At 40.0% G+C, this 15,227-nt stretch overlaps 1 protein-coding gene across 1 annotated transcript; it reads right to left on the bottom strand.

The window, feature by feature from the left end:
• Positions 1 to 6,911: 6,911 nt before the first annotated feature.
• bco1 (beta-carotene oxygenase 1) lies at positions 6,912 to 12,700 on the bottom strand. The gene is made up of 11 exons (XM_078281062.1): positions 12,591 to 12,700; positions 12,335 to 12,463; positions 12,105 to 12,234; positions 11,552 to 11,699; positions 11,290 to 11,440; positions 10,396 to 10,616; positions 9,987 to 10,235; positions 9,784 to 9,889; positions 9,584 to 9,678; positions 8,061 to 8,172; positions 6,912 to 7,787 (listed from the first exon to the last, which is right to left on the bottom strand). Exons 1-11 carry the CDS (start codon positions 12,652 to 12,654, stop codon positions 7,633 to 7,635), a joined length of 1,560 nt encoding a protein of 519 aa, XP_078137188.1. The 5' UTR covers positions 12,655 to 12,700; the 3' UTR covers positions 6,912 to 7,632.
• Between the last annotated feature and the right edge of the window lie 2,527 nt (positions 12,701 to 15,227).

The following is a 15,227-nucleotide window of genomic DNA, read 5'->3' as shown; positions in this document are numbered from 1 at the left end:
GCACTTGGAAGTTCCCAGTTTGGCATATTGAGCACATGTGTCATCTGAATGGAGTAATTCACAGCCAGATGCTATGAGACCACAGTAACCGTGTTACTAAATAGCTTTAGCCTCTCTGCCATCATCACAACTAGATCCCTGTTCTCAAATACTCTCATCTGCTCACACACACACACACACACACACACACACACACACACACACACACACACACACACACACACACACACACACACACACAATAACTGCCCTGTTTGCTCAGCTGTCATCTGACCTTTTTGACTTTCATTGGAAATTGTTAGGGTGATCTTTCTGGGTTCATCTGAATAAGGACAACTGTAGCTTCTTAGAGGCTTCAAGTAGAGGCTATGCAAATGTGTTTTTATTTAATACTCATAACTGTGCAGTTGGCATTACAGTTTCTGGATATCACTGTGATGGCCTATATTAAAATAAGGCCAGTGGGAGTGGCCAGTGGGCCTATAATAAAACGATTTCGAGCTCTGGCAGTAGGCTATGTTACTTCACAATAAGGGCTTTATTTTTGCGAATATTGGGAAGCCATTTAATCCAAACAGGTACCCTGCTGATGATAATAATAATAATAATAATAATAATAATAATAATAATAATAATAATAATAATAATAATAATAATAATAATAATTGTAGGAATAGATTGTGCATGCCTGGCATCGTATTGTAATTCCATGTGTAACGCCATGCAGGCTGCGGGCACTGACTGAGCTATAGGGGAGTCTTTGTCAGCATGTTGACTGTTGATTTATTATTAGAAACATTTTGTCGATCTTCCTGTGCCAGCATGTCTTTAGGCTATGTAAAGGTTATGTCTTTAGTGTGTCTGTGTCAACAATGCAAGTGATTTATTACAGGACCTAATTGCTACTGGATCTGCTACAGCGCCTCCACTTAGCCTTTAGAAGATGATAAATGTTGAAGACATACATTGTTTAAATCATACATAAAGGTTTTCAATGAACTAAAGACAGTTCATACATAATCATAGCAAGGGCATTTAATACATTACTTAACTAATCCTTTCATAATCCTATAGCCTATAGGATTAGGATGCTTTAGAAATAATTTGTTCTATTAGCCTATATATAAATTGTACTGAGATATTGGTGATACGATAGTAAGGTATCAAAATTATTAAAATTAAATTAATTGGTTGTTTAGAAGTACAGCGTGTGTTTTGTGTGTATAAATGTGAGTGAGAGAGAAAGAGAGAGAGTTTTCCCAGTCATGCAGGCCACCTAGAATAACACTGGCATAAGTTTGTGAGACTCAATTCCTGCAATCCCCTCATGCCACACTCACTGCCAAGGCATTGCTGAATGTACCTTCTCCATTTGGTTATAGCCCTTAACGTTGAAGAATATCCATTCATTTTCTAAAGGTATAACTATCATGCAGATTGTACTATTTGCTAAATCCAGCGATACACTATCGTCACTGACTCAGCATCACTGTTTGTCTCTGAGAGGATACACTGAGTCTCTATTTTTATATTGAAGAAAAGTCATCCTGTGTCTCTTGCTTCCCCCATGTTGAGGCTGGCGATTGTACATGGACAACATCTGTTGGGTCATCCCGTCTTGACACCATTTTGAATTCGACAGCTGAGTGGAAGCGTACTCAGATGATGACATAGGAGCATCCAAAAATAGCCACGGTCAATCACAGCCTGCTCGCCTCTGGAAATAGCAATGAATGGATGTGGGAGCATTTTTGCAAATTTCCCTGTTAGTTAAAAACCCAATATTGGAGTAAAACCAAACCATCCTTCAGATGTCAAAAGGGAAATGAAGTCTCAGAAAAGCTTGTAGTGCATATATATTACAAAATGATTGGTATTGTTTAAAAAAAACAAATCTCAGACTGATGGATTTTAATTAGTGAAAATGGAGCAGGGAAGCCAGAACCTGCTAAGTGGTGAAGGGTAGCCTCACCCAGGCAGATTGATCGGAGTGTTGGAATGGCAACAGAGGGCTTTAACCTAAATCTCTATGAAACACAGCTCCCATCGTGCTCCATGCTTACTCCAAATGGGATGACATTTGAACACAGTACTGTCCTCCCTGGTGCCATAATGACCCCTTAAACTGTGTGTTTTTGGTTGCTGTATTGCATCAAAAGCATCCTTATTTGTCTTTCTATCCCACTGCCCAGTATTCCTTTTGCAGAAAGTGTCTCCTCTGCATGGGTAATCCAGTGTTATTTTCTTTATGTCAACATAAACAGATGACTCATCCATTGTGCAAGGCTGCTTAGGACAAACGGCACAAATTCTTGAAAATTCATTTCAGTTGTTTTCCTACTAAATGTAGCACATGTTCATTTGTGTGTGTGTGTGTGTGTGTGTGTGTGTGTGTGTGTGTGTGTGTGTGTGTGTGTGTGTCCATGTGTCCATGTGTACCTGTGCTGCTGCTTGTGCCAGGCCCCGCTATGGTGAGGTGTGTTAGCAATGACGGATGTGGAAGCGACCTATGAGGACTTTATCGCATCTCAGCGGTCTGGCCGCAGGAACACCATCCATGATATCCCAGCAGCCCCTGCAGCAGAGGGAGCCACTGACCTGTCACAGAGTCTGGCACAGATCAACAAGTCAGATGAGGAACAACCCTATGTTGATCTGCCAAGGGAATAAAGGAAGTGGACTGCTATATGTAGTGAGTGACTGATGAGGGAATGAAATGCAGGTGAGCAGGTCGGCGGGGAAGACTGCAGAGCAGATGAGGGGAGTGGAAACGGGTGTGTAGATGGGTGGGGCAGTCAGGTGATTGTGAAAAGAGGGAAAGTACGAGGGCATCTAAGATGGATAGAAAATGGCAATGACATTTGCATATAAGTCATAGATTCCGTCATGACCGCTGTCCATGGTGCTGAATGTGGGGCTTTCCTGGGCGTTTCCTGACATTCTGACGGCTGGGAATCCCACTGGCCTCTTCTGCAAAGAACACTATATATACACTGTTCTCCTAGATCCTGGTTGCTGAGTCTTGGAAACACTAAGTTCCCTCCACACCAGTCAATTCTGCCCCATTAAAGCTACAGTTGGTAATTTTCAATAGAAATAAGTTTTTGTTTGTTTGCTCAAACTATCACTATATCCTGACAGTACTACATGAATCAGATCATCTGATCATTGCAGTTGTTGTTTCAAAAAGAATAACGTTCCTCTGCCTCCTTCCGGTGCTCCTCATGGCATAAGGAAACCAGTCAGAGCAGAGGAGTCACTAATGCAGTGTCAATGACTGCTCGTGAATTGCGGTAAACTATAAAACTAGGCAGCGCTGATCACACTGTATTGCCTATTTCTCGCTTCAAATGTTTTCAGAAACATATTTTAGTGTACTGTTTAGCTTCAAAAATGAGAGTTTGCTCCTGCCAGTTAGACGGTGTGGAGAGCTTGGTTTGGGCGCGACGTAGTCACAAACCTTCTTATTTTGAAAATATTTGAGGTGGGAAATACGTAATGCAGTAACAGCAGTCATTAGACTCCTCAGCTCTGGTTGGTCATTTTCTTTCGGACGGTGGAAACTTGCAAATGCCATTAGGAGCACTAGGGGGGAGGCAGAGGAACAGGATTTTTTTCACAGATAATCTGCCTCATGCCCTATCTCAGGATATAGGAAATGTTTCAGCAAATATGACAAAACGTTATTTTTTTTATAAAAGTTATCTACAGGACCTTTAAAAAAGTTATTTAGTGAGTGCAGTGCCTTTTATCTGTAGTCAAAAATGATGTGTGTGTGTGTGTGTGTTGTGTTCTCTGCACATGTGTCCCGTTAAGCAACATACATATTCTGTATATTTTATGAGGTGAAAGGTAGGCCTAGTACATGTATATTTAAGATTTTTTAACAGACTTAGACATAGTATTTTTATATGTCTTAAAGCATGAGCTGTTATGAGTTGAATATTCACTGGTTCTACCTTGGTGACTTCTGTTCCTGCTGTTTTCAAGGTGAAGGGGAGACTCAAGCTGAGGGCAGCTAAGCTGACATCTGTGGACTCAAACACCTCCATCTTCTTGGCTTCCTGATCCCCGAATGCTAGGCCTCTAACTAGCCAGTTGCTAATGACTGTGACTGTAACAGACAATGACAAAATACTCTACTGCCACTGTCCCGCCATCATTGCTATGGCAACCACAGCACAGTTTCCCTTCTGTGCTTGGGTGTGTTCCAATTTCCTTAAAAAGCCTTCTTTCATGGTTGCTGAGGTTGCATGAGGTTGCTATGAGATTGCATGGCGGACACCATGGTGAATGGCGTCAACAACCACAACCAACGCTGTTTTACGGTCAGTGGAGTCAGAGGAAAGGAAAGAAGAGAAACAGAAGCCATTTAAGGTTTTTGGTGCAGGCTTAAGTGTTTCAACTGAATTAAAATGTTGTCACCCACTATTCCTCTGCTCCTCTTGCATCTACCTGCACATGTACTGTGTGCTCCCTCTTATTAGTGCTCACTGTTGACTAATTCCATTCTCCCTCAATGATTTTCTTTTGTATACGTGTTTTATTCAGACCATGGATCTACTAGCTTTATCCATCTGTTGAATTTTGGGTGAGCTTGCTGGACGTTAATTCACAATTGCCATGGGCCAGGGTTTTCAAAGTTAAACTGAAGATCTCAAGGGAGAGGGTTTGTTTGGTCATCTGTCAGGTGTGGTATCCCAGACACCACTGATTCAAATGTAAAGAAATGTGGTTAAATAATGCTGTAATCTGGCACTTTTAATATTACAATAACAGGGCCAGTCCAAATCAGGTCAAAACACAGGATATACTAGGAACAATATTGATCTGCTCTGTCCCTCTTGAGCTCTTTTACACTGAATATTCACTAGGCCTTTTTGTGCCCACTGCCAGGCCTCACCGATGCAGCTAGTATGTGCTTCTACTAGATAATGCATATGTTCCTCCCCGAATACAGCATTTTAGATGCATTTTTTCACTGTAACATAAGTCTTGTAGTATGTGATAACGATGGATGCAGTTCTTTTCATAAGTTTTTATAGTCTGCATACAAAAAGTGTCCATATTAAAATGTCTCCTAGTTTTTCTAGATCAATACACTGCCATTTAGCATATCTTAATGTCTGTCTGTTAGTATTTGTGTGTAAGGATGTGTATGTTTTAAAATGGTTTACGGTGATTATCGAGATCAAGAATTTATTTTCAGCTGGAGATGAGACTAGTGTGTTATTGTTTATGTATTATATTACTGTTTATTGGAAGTGTGTATTTCTCTGTGTTATGGGGTGTCTATTAGAATGATTGTTGTTGAATTTGGACAGACTACCTATACATTTTGCATTTCCCATTTCTCTCGTCAGTCAACCTTTCATTTTGAACTTCAGAGAGAACCACTCCTCTCAATACTTTAACGGTAGCTACGATACACCACCTTTTTCTGTTACACCAATCAAATATGTGGATACACACTCCGGTACTTTCTATCTTGAATTCATATTACACTGACACTGTTATTTGTAAAACTGATGACTTCACTTGTTTGTCTTGGTTTGTTTTATGACATTTTAAGACAGAATAAGGAATGAAATGATTGGTTAAAAGAGAATTGGGCATTTTAACATTGTCTTTGCAGGTCAAGAATAACTTGCACATACAGTCAGGTATAGTACTGTTGCACTGTAGGAGACCTAGAGCTCCCTTGATCATGTAGTATTTTCTATTTTGTTCATTCATGAATCATGTGTTGACAGTGCCCTTATATTTGCTTTTGTCTTTTTTGTTCTTTCTTTTTTTTAAGATCATTTTTTGGGCATTTTAGGCCTTTATTTTGACAGGACAGCTGAAGACATGAAAGGGGAGAGAGAGGGGAATGACATGCAGCAAAGGTCCGCAGCTCGAAATTGAAGTAAACCTCTATATATATGGGCACCCGCTCTACCAACTGAGCTATCCGGGCACCGATATTTGCTTTTGTCGACTTTAGTTTTGACATGCGTTTAAACCTCAGCGGTGAAAAATGAAAAAGCATCAAGATGAATTCATGCATGTTGTCCTGTCCTGTCCATGAGAGGGCTGAGTAAACATGGTCTTCGTCTCCCTCTAGTGGACAGCTTTAGACCTATACTATCCAGCCACAGAAAGGCCATACCAATGGTTGCTTATATCACTGTGACACCCTATATTGGAATTTTAGCTCTCTGTGGTGGGATAGATACTGAGATTGTTGGCCCATGTGACAGAATTGGTGCTCTACATTTGTAGACCAATGTAATACAAAGAGAATTAGGCCCTCTGTGTTTATAGACCATTTCACATAAACAGTCTAAATGTGCCAAAGTTGATTTCCTGTTGTGGTGTATGTAAATGGCATCACATGACAGGAAGTTAACAAGAGTCCAGGCTGTTGCCTAGCAATGGTCTATAGACATATGTGTTAAGGCTAGACTTTATGGAACCCAAGTGCAGAACACAGAACTTAGAGACAGTGGAAATCAAAGTATATGTGTGTGTATATGGGTGAGAGCTAGGCCAGGAGGAGGAGCAGACAATTGTCCTTCAGTTTATTATGGGAATCCAATCTCCAAAGGTCCAGTGTGCAGGAGTGGAGCGGGGGCAGGTGTTTGATTTATTCACTCTTATACAATCCTACATATCTAATGTATAATGGCTTTCTCAATATATAAACCTTTACCACAAAGCTGTGACACAACAATGCAACTTTTCCACACTAGCGAAGTTCAAAGTGTCCCTATTTTACATTACAGGTTAGAGGTTTATTTATCTTAGATTAACATGTCAGAGGTTTGTAATACTAGGTAAATAAAAACCAGAGGCTTTGACAACAGGTGTCCAGGGGTTCATTCTTATATTCTTGTGTAACTGAAGAATGGGAGTACATCTCAGTACTTTACATGTTTTATTTTTTTAATGAAAGGATGAGCACAAGAACATTGATCTCATAGCATTAGAAAAATGTGGATTACAGAACAACCAGTGATATATACATGCTTAAGTGACATAGTTGATCCACGCTAGAGTGGGGATCAGGCCGCATTTTTCTGTCAGAGCCCGGCCTGCGTCCGACAGAGCAGTAACCGAACCCTACCCGATCCCGACACAGTTAAAATCTTGTTTTTTCTCATACTAATGACACATACGTTTGTTTATGTGGAAAGCCCGCTTTTATTAAGCAACTGTAGGAAGGCATTCGGAAATGTCAACAAATGAGCGCATCAGCGCACACAGGGCAACAAGCGCACGTTAACACAGGTGCACACCTACATAATAAGCTTTTTTAAATTTAAAATGTTCAATGCCTTATCGCGCTGATGTGACCGAGCCCAACCCAAACCAGAACATCATTTCTAAATATCTGTCCGAACCTGGCCGGTTGACCTCGGTTCGGGTATTCATCCTCTAATCCATGCATAATCTTTTTTCTATATAAACATACCGATAAAATATTCTTTGATACAATCACGATAATTTTACAGAGATGAGGTTATACATGAAACCATCTACATCCTCATTATGATTTTGTGTTTTTCAGTGTTCAAATAGATTCCTGTGTCATAAAGGACAGTTTTTTGGAAGTTCTCCAAATGCATTTTTTACATGATACACAACTGACTAATTTCCATGTGGGATAAAAAATCCATGCATATCCTTGTTGAGCCCAGCGTTCACGTATGCTCGAGCCACTTCTTTTAATGTTCTGCCATCAAGAATCAGGATGAAACTAGACTGGCCTGGGTTGGCGTTAATAACTGATGCTAAGACCACACCTGCAAATGGAAAGAAAGTGGTGGTTATTGTTAGAGTACAAAGCACAATATAAAAAAATCAAAGGAATCGCATGGAATGAATTTTCAAATTTACTCCAAAATACACTTAACATAAAGTCTCGTCAATACAGACGTAATCCATGAGTGATCTTATTTTCTTCAGGCTAATATTCCTATCCATTTGTACTTTAGATGACATATAGTAGCATTCACACACAACATACTGTATATACATGTCATACATTGTACATGTAAACCACACATTATTCTCACCATCATCCTCTGATTCTCCATTTGGTCTGGGGACAAACACAGGCTCTGACGGCATGCAGTTGTCCTCACTCCAGTAAACCATTTCCTTGGTTTCTGTGTCAAATTTGGCAATCTACAGTAAATGAATGGATTAGGGTTAATAATTACGACTTTACATGCTTTTTACTCAGCATGTACAAACAGATCGCAACAAAGCACTAAAAACTACTGCTCTGAAGTCATCATGTAAGCTATCTGATAATGCCTTCAGCTTGTGATCAACAATGATTTACAGACATAGGAGAGGGCAACGTGCCCACTCAGCCTCTCTGCCATCATCACAACAAGATCACTGTTATCAAAGACTCTCTGCTCTCTATCTTTCACACACACATACATAGAGAGCTTATCTTGTAGAATGCGCCCGTGAAATACTTTGCCCCAACTGCAAGCCATATACTTACTTAAGAGCTATCAATGCGTAAAATAGACCTTCTTAGTACTGTCAGTAGGCACAAGGAACTGGCAACAACTTTTTTCCTAGTATAGGCTGGGTTGACTATACTCACAGTGACTAAAAAAGGGGGGGGGGGGGTTACAATAAATAGCCATCTGTTGAGTTAATTAAGAAAAAGGGCTAAATTATGTTTTGGGGGCTCACAATAAGGCAATGATCTGAGGTATTGATCCGATTAATGCATACAACGCTCTTTAAATAGGTTTTTATTAATGCTCACTTGGTCACGTTCTTTAGATAAAGGTGGCATGGAATTAGAGTATGATGACTGCATTTGTGTTTGCATTTATGTTTTTTTTTCTCTTGGGTATGCAAATTTTAAAATGTGATCATACAACTGACCTGTAAAATGAATGAGCATATTTAATCAAATAAATGACATAAACGTTCATAGCTGGTGTGACAACTATTCATCATCATAAGGTTTAAATTTTTCCTTTTGCTCGTCCTACTTTTAATATCACTAACACTCTTAAAATTCTGTTGTTGGAATTCTATGCCAAGTGGGAATGAATAAAAATATCTAACCAGGATGTGTCCTTTTCTTCCTTCCTCTTTGCTGACACTATACCTCTGGACTGTGGGTATGCAGTGAGATGCAAGGGAAGCTCTTTTCAAAGGGCTTTGTTACTCAATACTTTGAAGCCTCACTGAGTTTATCACTTCTTTCCATTGTTTCAGGTACCTTGATGTACAAGTGTACCCAACGGAAAGGACATGTGCGTATTACAGCCAGAGCCATCAAGTGGTTTGGTCTTTGTTGGAGCAATGAGTAATTCTCACGGCAACAAAGTGTTTCCTACCTTCTGTTGTGCCAACTGGTAATTCTCAGTTCTGCAATTTGCTCCTACCACTGTAAAAACAATGCTGTCAGGAACAATCTGTTTCCCAATAACCTTGCGATTAAAATCTTGGTTCTTCAAGGTTCTGCAAGTTTCGGGTCTCTCTTGGCAAATAACACTTAGACGGATGTTCCCATCAGTGCTGTTCTGCAATAACCACATTTAAAATCAATAGGGAATTTGACCTCTTTTGTCAGCGCAGACTCCTCCACACTGTTGCCGTAGACAAAGCGGTGCCTTCTGCCATTGACGTCATAATTGATTCTGGGTAATTCCAAACCTGGTAGGAAAAAAATGAATTTGTATGAACCTCTTTATAAAGAAGACATAATGTAAGAAATACTAGATTTGTTCTAAGGGTCTATTTGAGCGGCATTGGTTTTACCTTGCCATAACACCTCTGCCTGGCACATCAGTTTGCCTTCTTTCTCCTTCACAGCGCTGGCTGTCGTGTACTTGAGTTTCACCAGGTCCTCTCCAACTGCCACTCCCTGCAAAACCCAGTCAAAAAGTAAAAATAAAGTGTAAAAGGAACGTCTTCTCTAAATTTCAGGATGAAATTAATTTAATTTTTCTTTTTAATCCCACCTTGTCTGACTGGATGGGAAGTACAAATCGTTTGTAGCTTGGTTTGACGTATAAGTCATTATTGATTTCCTTCAGCTTGCTCATGTAGAACATATCATAAAGGCTGTTGTCGCTGTAGGCGATGACATCGAAGATGACATGACCGTCGTCCTCGAAAGCATTCACGTGATGGTAGATGACCGTTGCCCCAGTGTAGTACTTTGTCTCGACCTCTTTGCCGGTCTTTCTGTCTATCAGGTGGATTACAGTCTGTTGAAGAAATGAACAGTTATGTCATCCGAGGTTTTCTGTCCATAACGCTGTAGACTTGTGCACACTGATATCTACAGCTGTGTCATACTTAGTCCAGTAACATAAATATAAAGCAGCATACTGTAAGTTTGTTTATCATCTTGATAAACAAACTTACATTTTCCTCGGGACAGAACTTCAGGCAGCTCGCCCAGTTGACTCCCCTCATATAGGCAGTGGCCATCCTGAGGATGTCCAGTTTCAAAGGCTGCTCGATGAAGATGAAGTAGTTGTCCGTCATGCCGAAGCTGTGGTAGTAGCTGGGTGTGAGCATGGAGCGGCAGGGAACTGTGCAGATCACCTCCGCATTCTTCAGCGCCGGGACATTCTTGCCTTTGTCTGAAGGTTTAAAGTTAAAGTTAAAGAAAAGGATGCTTAAAGATGCATAATCTTGCGTTGTACCTTAAAGTTCTCATATTATGCTTTTTGGCTTTTTCCCTTTCCTTTATTGTGTTATATATCTTTTTTGTGCATGTTATAGGTTACAAAGTGAAAAGGCCCAAAGTCCACCCCAAAGGCACTTACCATCTCCAACAGAAAACACTGTTCACAAACTGCTCCAAACAGCTCTATTGTAGTCCAGCCTTTACTTCCGTGACAAACGTGCGTCACTTTATAACACACGTTATAATGCTAGCCTAGCTGCTAGCATGGCACGCCCTCATACTCTGCTTCTGACTGGCTAGTAATCCTTACCTAGCTACTGTGCATGTGCGACTCCCAACAAAGATGGAACAGAAGTGCGATGCCTCACTCTGTAGCTAAAACAGAGAGCTCAACACACAGGGTGAAAAGAGGAGCTGCAGCAGTGTGTAGTACAACAAAAATATGGTGTTTTTTGAAAATTAAACCATGTAAACCTATTCTCATATAACCTCTAAATACAATTATGAACCTGAAAATGAACATAATATAAATACTTTAACTTCTACATCTTTGACAAAGTACAACTGATAGGAAAAGACGCACTGAGGTTTCAGGACAAAGTAGAGCAGGTCATTAGGGTTTATACCTTTCTTAGGATCAGCAGGGACTTTGAACAGTAGGTATTTCGTCTTTCCCTTCTCTGCTATTGAAGTCCCAAAGTTGTAGGCGTTGCCCTCTTTGTCGTAGTGTGGATGCGACGTAGCCAAGTTTACCGGCAGGTACTTCAGGTAGTCCACCTGTGTGAGACAGTTCAGCAACTCATCAGCTCTGAAATCAACTATTGACTTGTTGGATGGGATCTAAATGGTGATCATTGGTGAGTGGTCAAGATCGGTGGATAATGTTACCTTGTCCTGAGTTTCCAGTGTCACAGGATCGATCTTGCGGATGTAATTAGTTTCAGAGGTGGCGTAATAGTCCTCTCCGTATTTAATGAAATTGCTGGCGCCGTTGTCAGTAAAGTCGGGCACTGTGTGGTTGAGAAAAGTTATCGCCCTGGAAAGTAAGAAGAAGAAATTTGAAGGTATGCTATGAGGGGGAAAGGTGGTTATCCAACACAAATGACCTAATGTGTTCATAGTGAGGGTCCTGTAGAACTGTGTGGACTAATTTGCATCATATAAAGTGAAACAGTAGAGGGTTTCTCAAAAGACTGATGATCCTCATATTGAAGATCCTTTAGGAAACTGTTAGTTACTTGCATCTGAATGCCGCCCCCCCCCCCAACACACACTTTACAAGACTGTAACATGTCATTGCAGATGTTACATAACAGTCAACAATGAAACCTCAGAATGTTGGACGGCAAACGAATGCTTTGAAATGAAATATCAATAAGACTAATTTAAGAGGAATGCAATACTTAAAATGTGGTTTGAATAAAATGAAGAGCATACTTACTTGAAAATGAAATTCTTGCTTGGGTCTGGATATGCCATTGTCCCCATTTCAGATACAACTATTCTGTTTGCAGCCATGTTAGATTCGTAGGTGTCACTTCTTAGATATCTGCTTCTGTGGATCACTTCACCTGTTGGCAGAAAAAAACATGTTTGTGAATTTAATGGACTGCTCTCTTCACTGACATGCATTCACAGATCAACAACTGTAAAACAAACTTTTAGACTAACCATCTTTAATGGCGAAGCTGTTCATGATAGCCATCCCATCAAACCAGTGGTCGTAGCTGGTGTCCCCCACAGAAAAGATGCCGGGGCCATTGCGCAGCAGTGTGCCCTGCAACCAGCTGGGAATACTCCCTAAACGAGAAGAAACACACACAAGAAAAACCGTCAGTGATGATGTAATTAAAGTCCTACATGTACTGGTTATTGAATAGAGTAACACAAATAAAAATAATAAATGAAATAAATAAACTCGACCTACCCTTTACTTCTGCCTTACAGGGCTCCGGGCTCTCCTCTGCGTTCTTGGATAAATATGTGGCCATGTTTTCTGAGAGGAAGCGCAGTGAATAACACTCGGAGGTGTCTAAATGCTGCAGTGACCAACAGCCCAAACCACTCCTTTTAAAGTTTGTCTGTCTTGGGGGGGGGGGGCGGAGGCTCTGTGCGGAGACGGCCGTCCTCTGTCCTCTATTTCATGGCAATGTTGCTGTAAAGATTTCTTTGAAACCTTACAGCGTAGGCTCTTTCAACGAAATGCGCTTCTCAGAATGAAGTCATATAATGAGTAATCGATCGATTGATAACTTCATAGCCTACCTGTCGCCAGGATCTTTTGCCATTTAATTTATTTCAGAATATACAAAATGACTCCAAAATGGCTTTTTCACCCGGGTCTCGCTTATCATATTTATCAATCAATCAATCAATCAATCAATCAATCAATCAATCAATCAATCAATCAATCAATCAGTCAATCAATCAATAACCAGGCTCCTTCCTACCTCACAGACCTGCTCCACTGCAACCTGATAGTTACTGGTTTTATTGTTTTTAATTGCTTGTTTTATGTGTTGGTATTTATAATTATTAATACATTTTATGTGTCACATTACATTGTAAAAGGTACAATTCCAGTACAATGTAATGCAATCATCTTCTTCATTTTGTGCATAAATGCATTATAAAATGTAGTTCTCTATCTATTCTATTCCATCTATTAAAACTGCATGTAGGTGGAATGGGTACTTTTGACTGGGGTCCCCCAGAACTTCCAATATTAGGTGTTTTTTCTTAAATCTCTAATTAAAATAGAAAAATGATGTAAATCATTCGGAACAAATTGATTGACAAAGGCATGAACAATTGGAATGATAAAATAAAACATTTGTGAGAGAGTTGACTGAAGTATACCTCTGGTGTGCGGGTACCCCAGTTGGTAGGGTGAGGGTTCATATGAGCCATTAACTGTATAGAGGTATAAAGATTGGGCATGTTGCCTCCTCTTACTGCACCTTTGGCTTCTCTGATTAACTTGTATAATCTGCAATCCACTTTTATTGCCGTCCACCATGTGCATATTTATGTGCTTATATTTTGACTCAGTTTATGAGTTAAATAATTGCTCCTTTCTGGACCAACCTGGTAATTAACGTGTAAAAACACACATATAGGAGTTTTTTTTGGGTTAGTGTAACATCCTGCAGGGAGTTATAGTGTGACTTTTGTATGATAATTTAATTTTAATCACTAGTATTAATCTGCTTTCGTTACTAAAGTTCAAATAATCATTTATGGCCTGACACCACTAGAAAACTTGTTGATATTCACTATCACAAACAGGTGTTTTTACTGTGTGGCATTTTTTTTCTTGGAAGGACGTCTAGTGACTCCACGGCTGAGTACCAGTGAACTCCTGTTTGCTGCAGGTCTGTTATCTTGATAACACTGGTATATTGGGGAGGCCTTGCAGTTTCAAGGTAACCTCAAAAGGTAATAATAAATAATATCTGGATGTTAAAGTCCAAATGCACCTCACCTCTGAGGGTCCTTACTGTATTTTTTCAAGAAAAAAATCTGATGACATAACTACATCCGCTCCAGAGGCAATCTACAGAGTACAGAGAAGAAAACACAGGCCACAAAAACAATAAATAAAGAGTGGCATGTAATATGAAGTCTGTTGGCATTATCTCTGCTCTCAGAATACATGGTGACTAGCGTAAGTTAAAAAGAAGTCAGCCGGCCACAGGGCCTTTCCCTATAGTGCCCTCCTTCTTCGGAATAACCTCCCTATGGAGCTCAGACAGTCAGACTTTGTTGAGGCTTTTAAATCCAAACTCAAAACTCATCTTGTTTGCCTTAACTTTCAATGAATTGCTTATTCTATCGTTATCTGGCTAGCAGGTCGGTCTCAGCCTCAATTTTTCATTAACACTTAGAAGTAGTTTTAGTCCTTGTTTGTCCTGCTGACGAGAATAATACAAACTTTCTGAAAGCCACTCCATTTCTATAATCCTCTGACTCTAGCTGTTTGGAGACACCTGCAAGCTGCTTGACATCCTCCCGGATCCATTTTTTTTCCTGTGGTCACATGGATTGTCTATAGGCCTACTGTAATTTCACAATATCTGTTATTCGGCTCACACATCTATTGCATGTCAGTCCGTCCAGGGAAAATAAATAAAATGGTCTTTACGTGACATCACAAAGTGGGAGTTTAAAAAAAAAAAATTTTACTCATGTTTTGAGGTTTAACCTTCAAACAGTAAAATCTAAAATCATATCTAAAATGAGTGACAAACTGTTTCACAAACTCTGAATACTTCAGGTTTGGTGTGTATGTGTGTATACTTGGAGATTTACCAGAGGTAGATACCAAGAAACCAGAGTTTAATTCTTTCAGACAGCAGGCACCTGCTCTTTCTGATGATATCTGCATTTTGATCATTCTGTGTGAAGCCAGCTGGGCAAAGTTATCATTCCCTCTATTGGAAGCTTAATCTGATGAAGGGCCCGGATTTCTATGACTGACAACCAATTAGACGTTGAATCCAAAGTCCCCTGATACAGAGAAATGAACACATCATGCCCTCAGTAATACCAAGAAAATGTCCCT

Source organism: Sander vitreus, chromosome 22 (genome assembly GCF_031162955.1).
Source record: "Sander vitreus isolate 19-12246 chromosome 22, sanVit1, whole genome shotgun sequence".
NCBI classification, from domain to species: domain Eukaryota; kingdom Metazoa; phylum Chordata; class Actinopteri; order Perciformes; family Percidae; genus Sander; species Sander vitreus.
The sequence above is the reverse complement of the archived record's forward strand: the minus strand, read 5'-3'. Positions and strand labels throughout refer to the sequence as shown.

What these genes read in the sequence shown, in the direction of transcription:
- bco1 (XM_078281062.1), bottom strand. Translation starts at nt 12,654, where the DNA reads ATGGCCACATATTTATCCAAGAACGCAGAGGAGAGCCCGGAGCCCTGT. An exon ending in CCCTGCTGATCCTAAGAAAG is followed by an intron (nt 10,617 to 11,289) that starts GTATAAACCCTA and finishes TTAAACCTTCAG; the next exon opens with ACAAAGGCAAGAATGTCCCG. An exon ending in AGTTCTGTCCCGAGGAAAAT is followed by an intron (nt 10,236 to 10,395) that starts GTAAGTTTGTTT and finishes TTTCTTCAACAG; the next exon opens with ACTGTAATCCACCTGATAGA.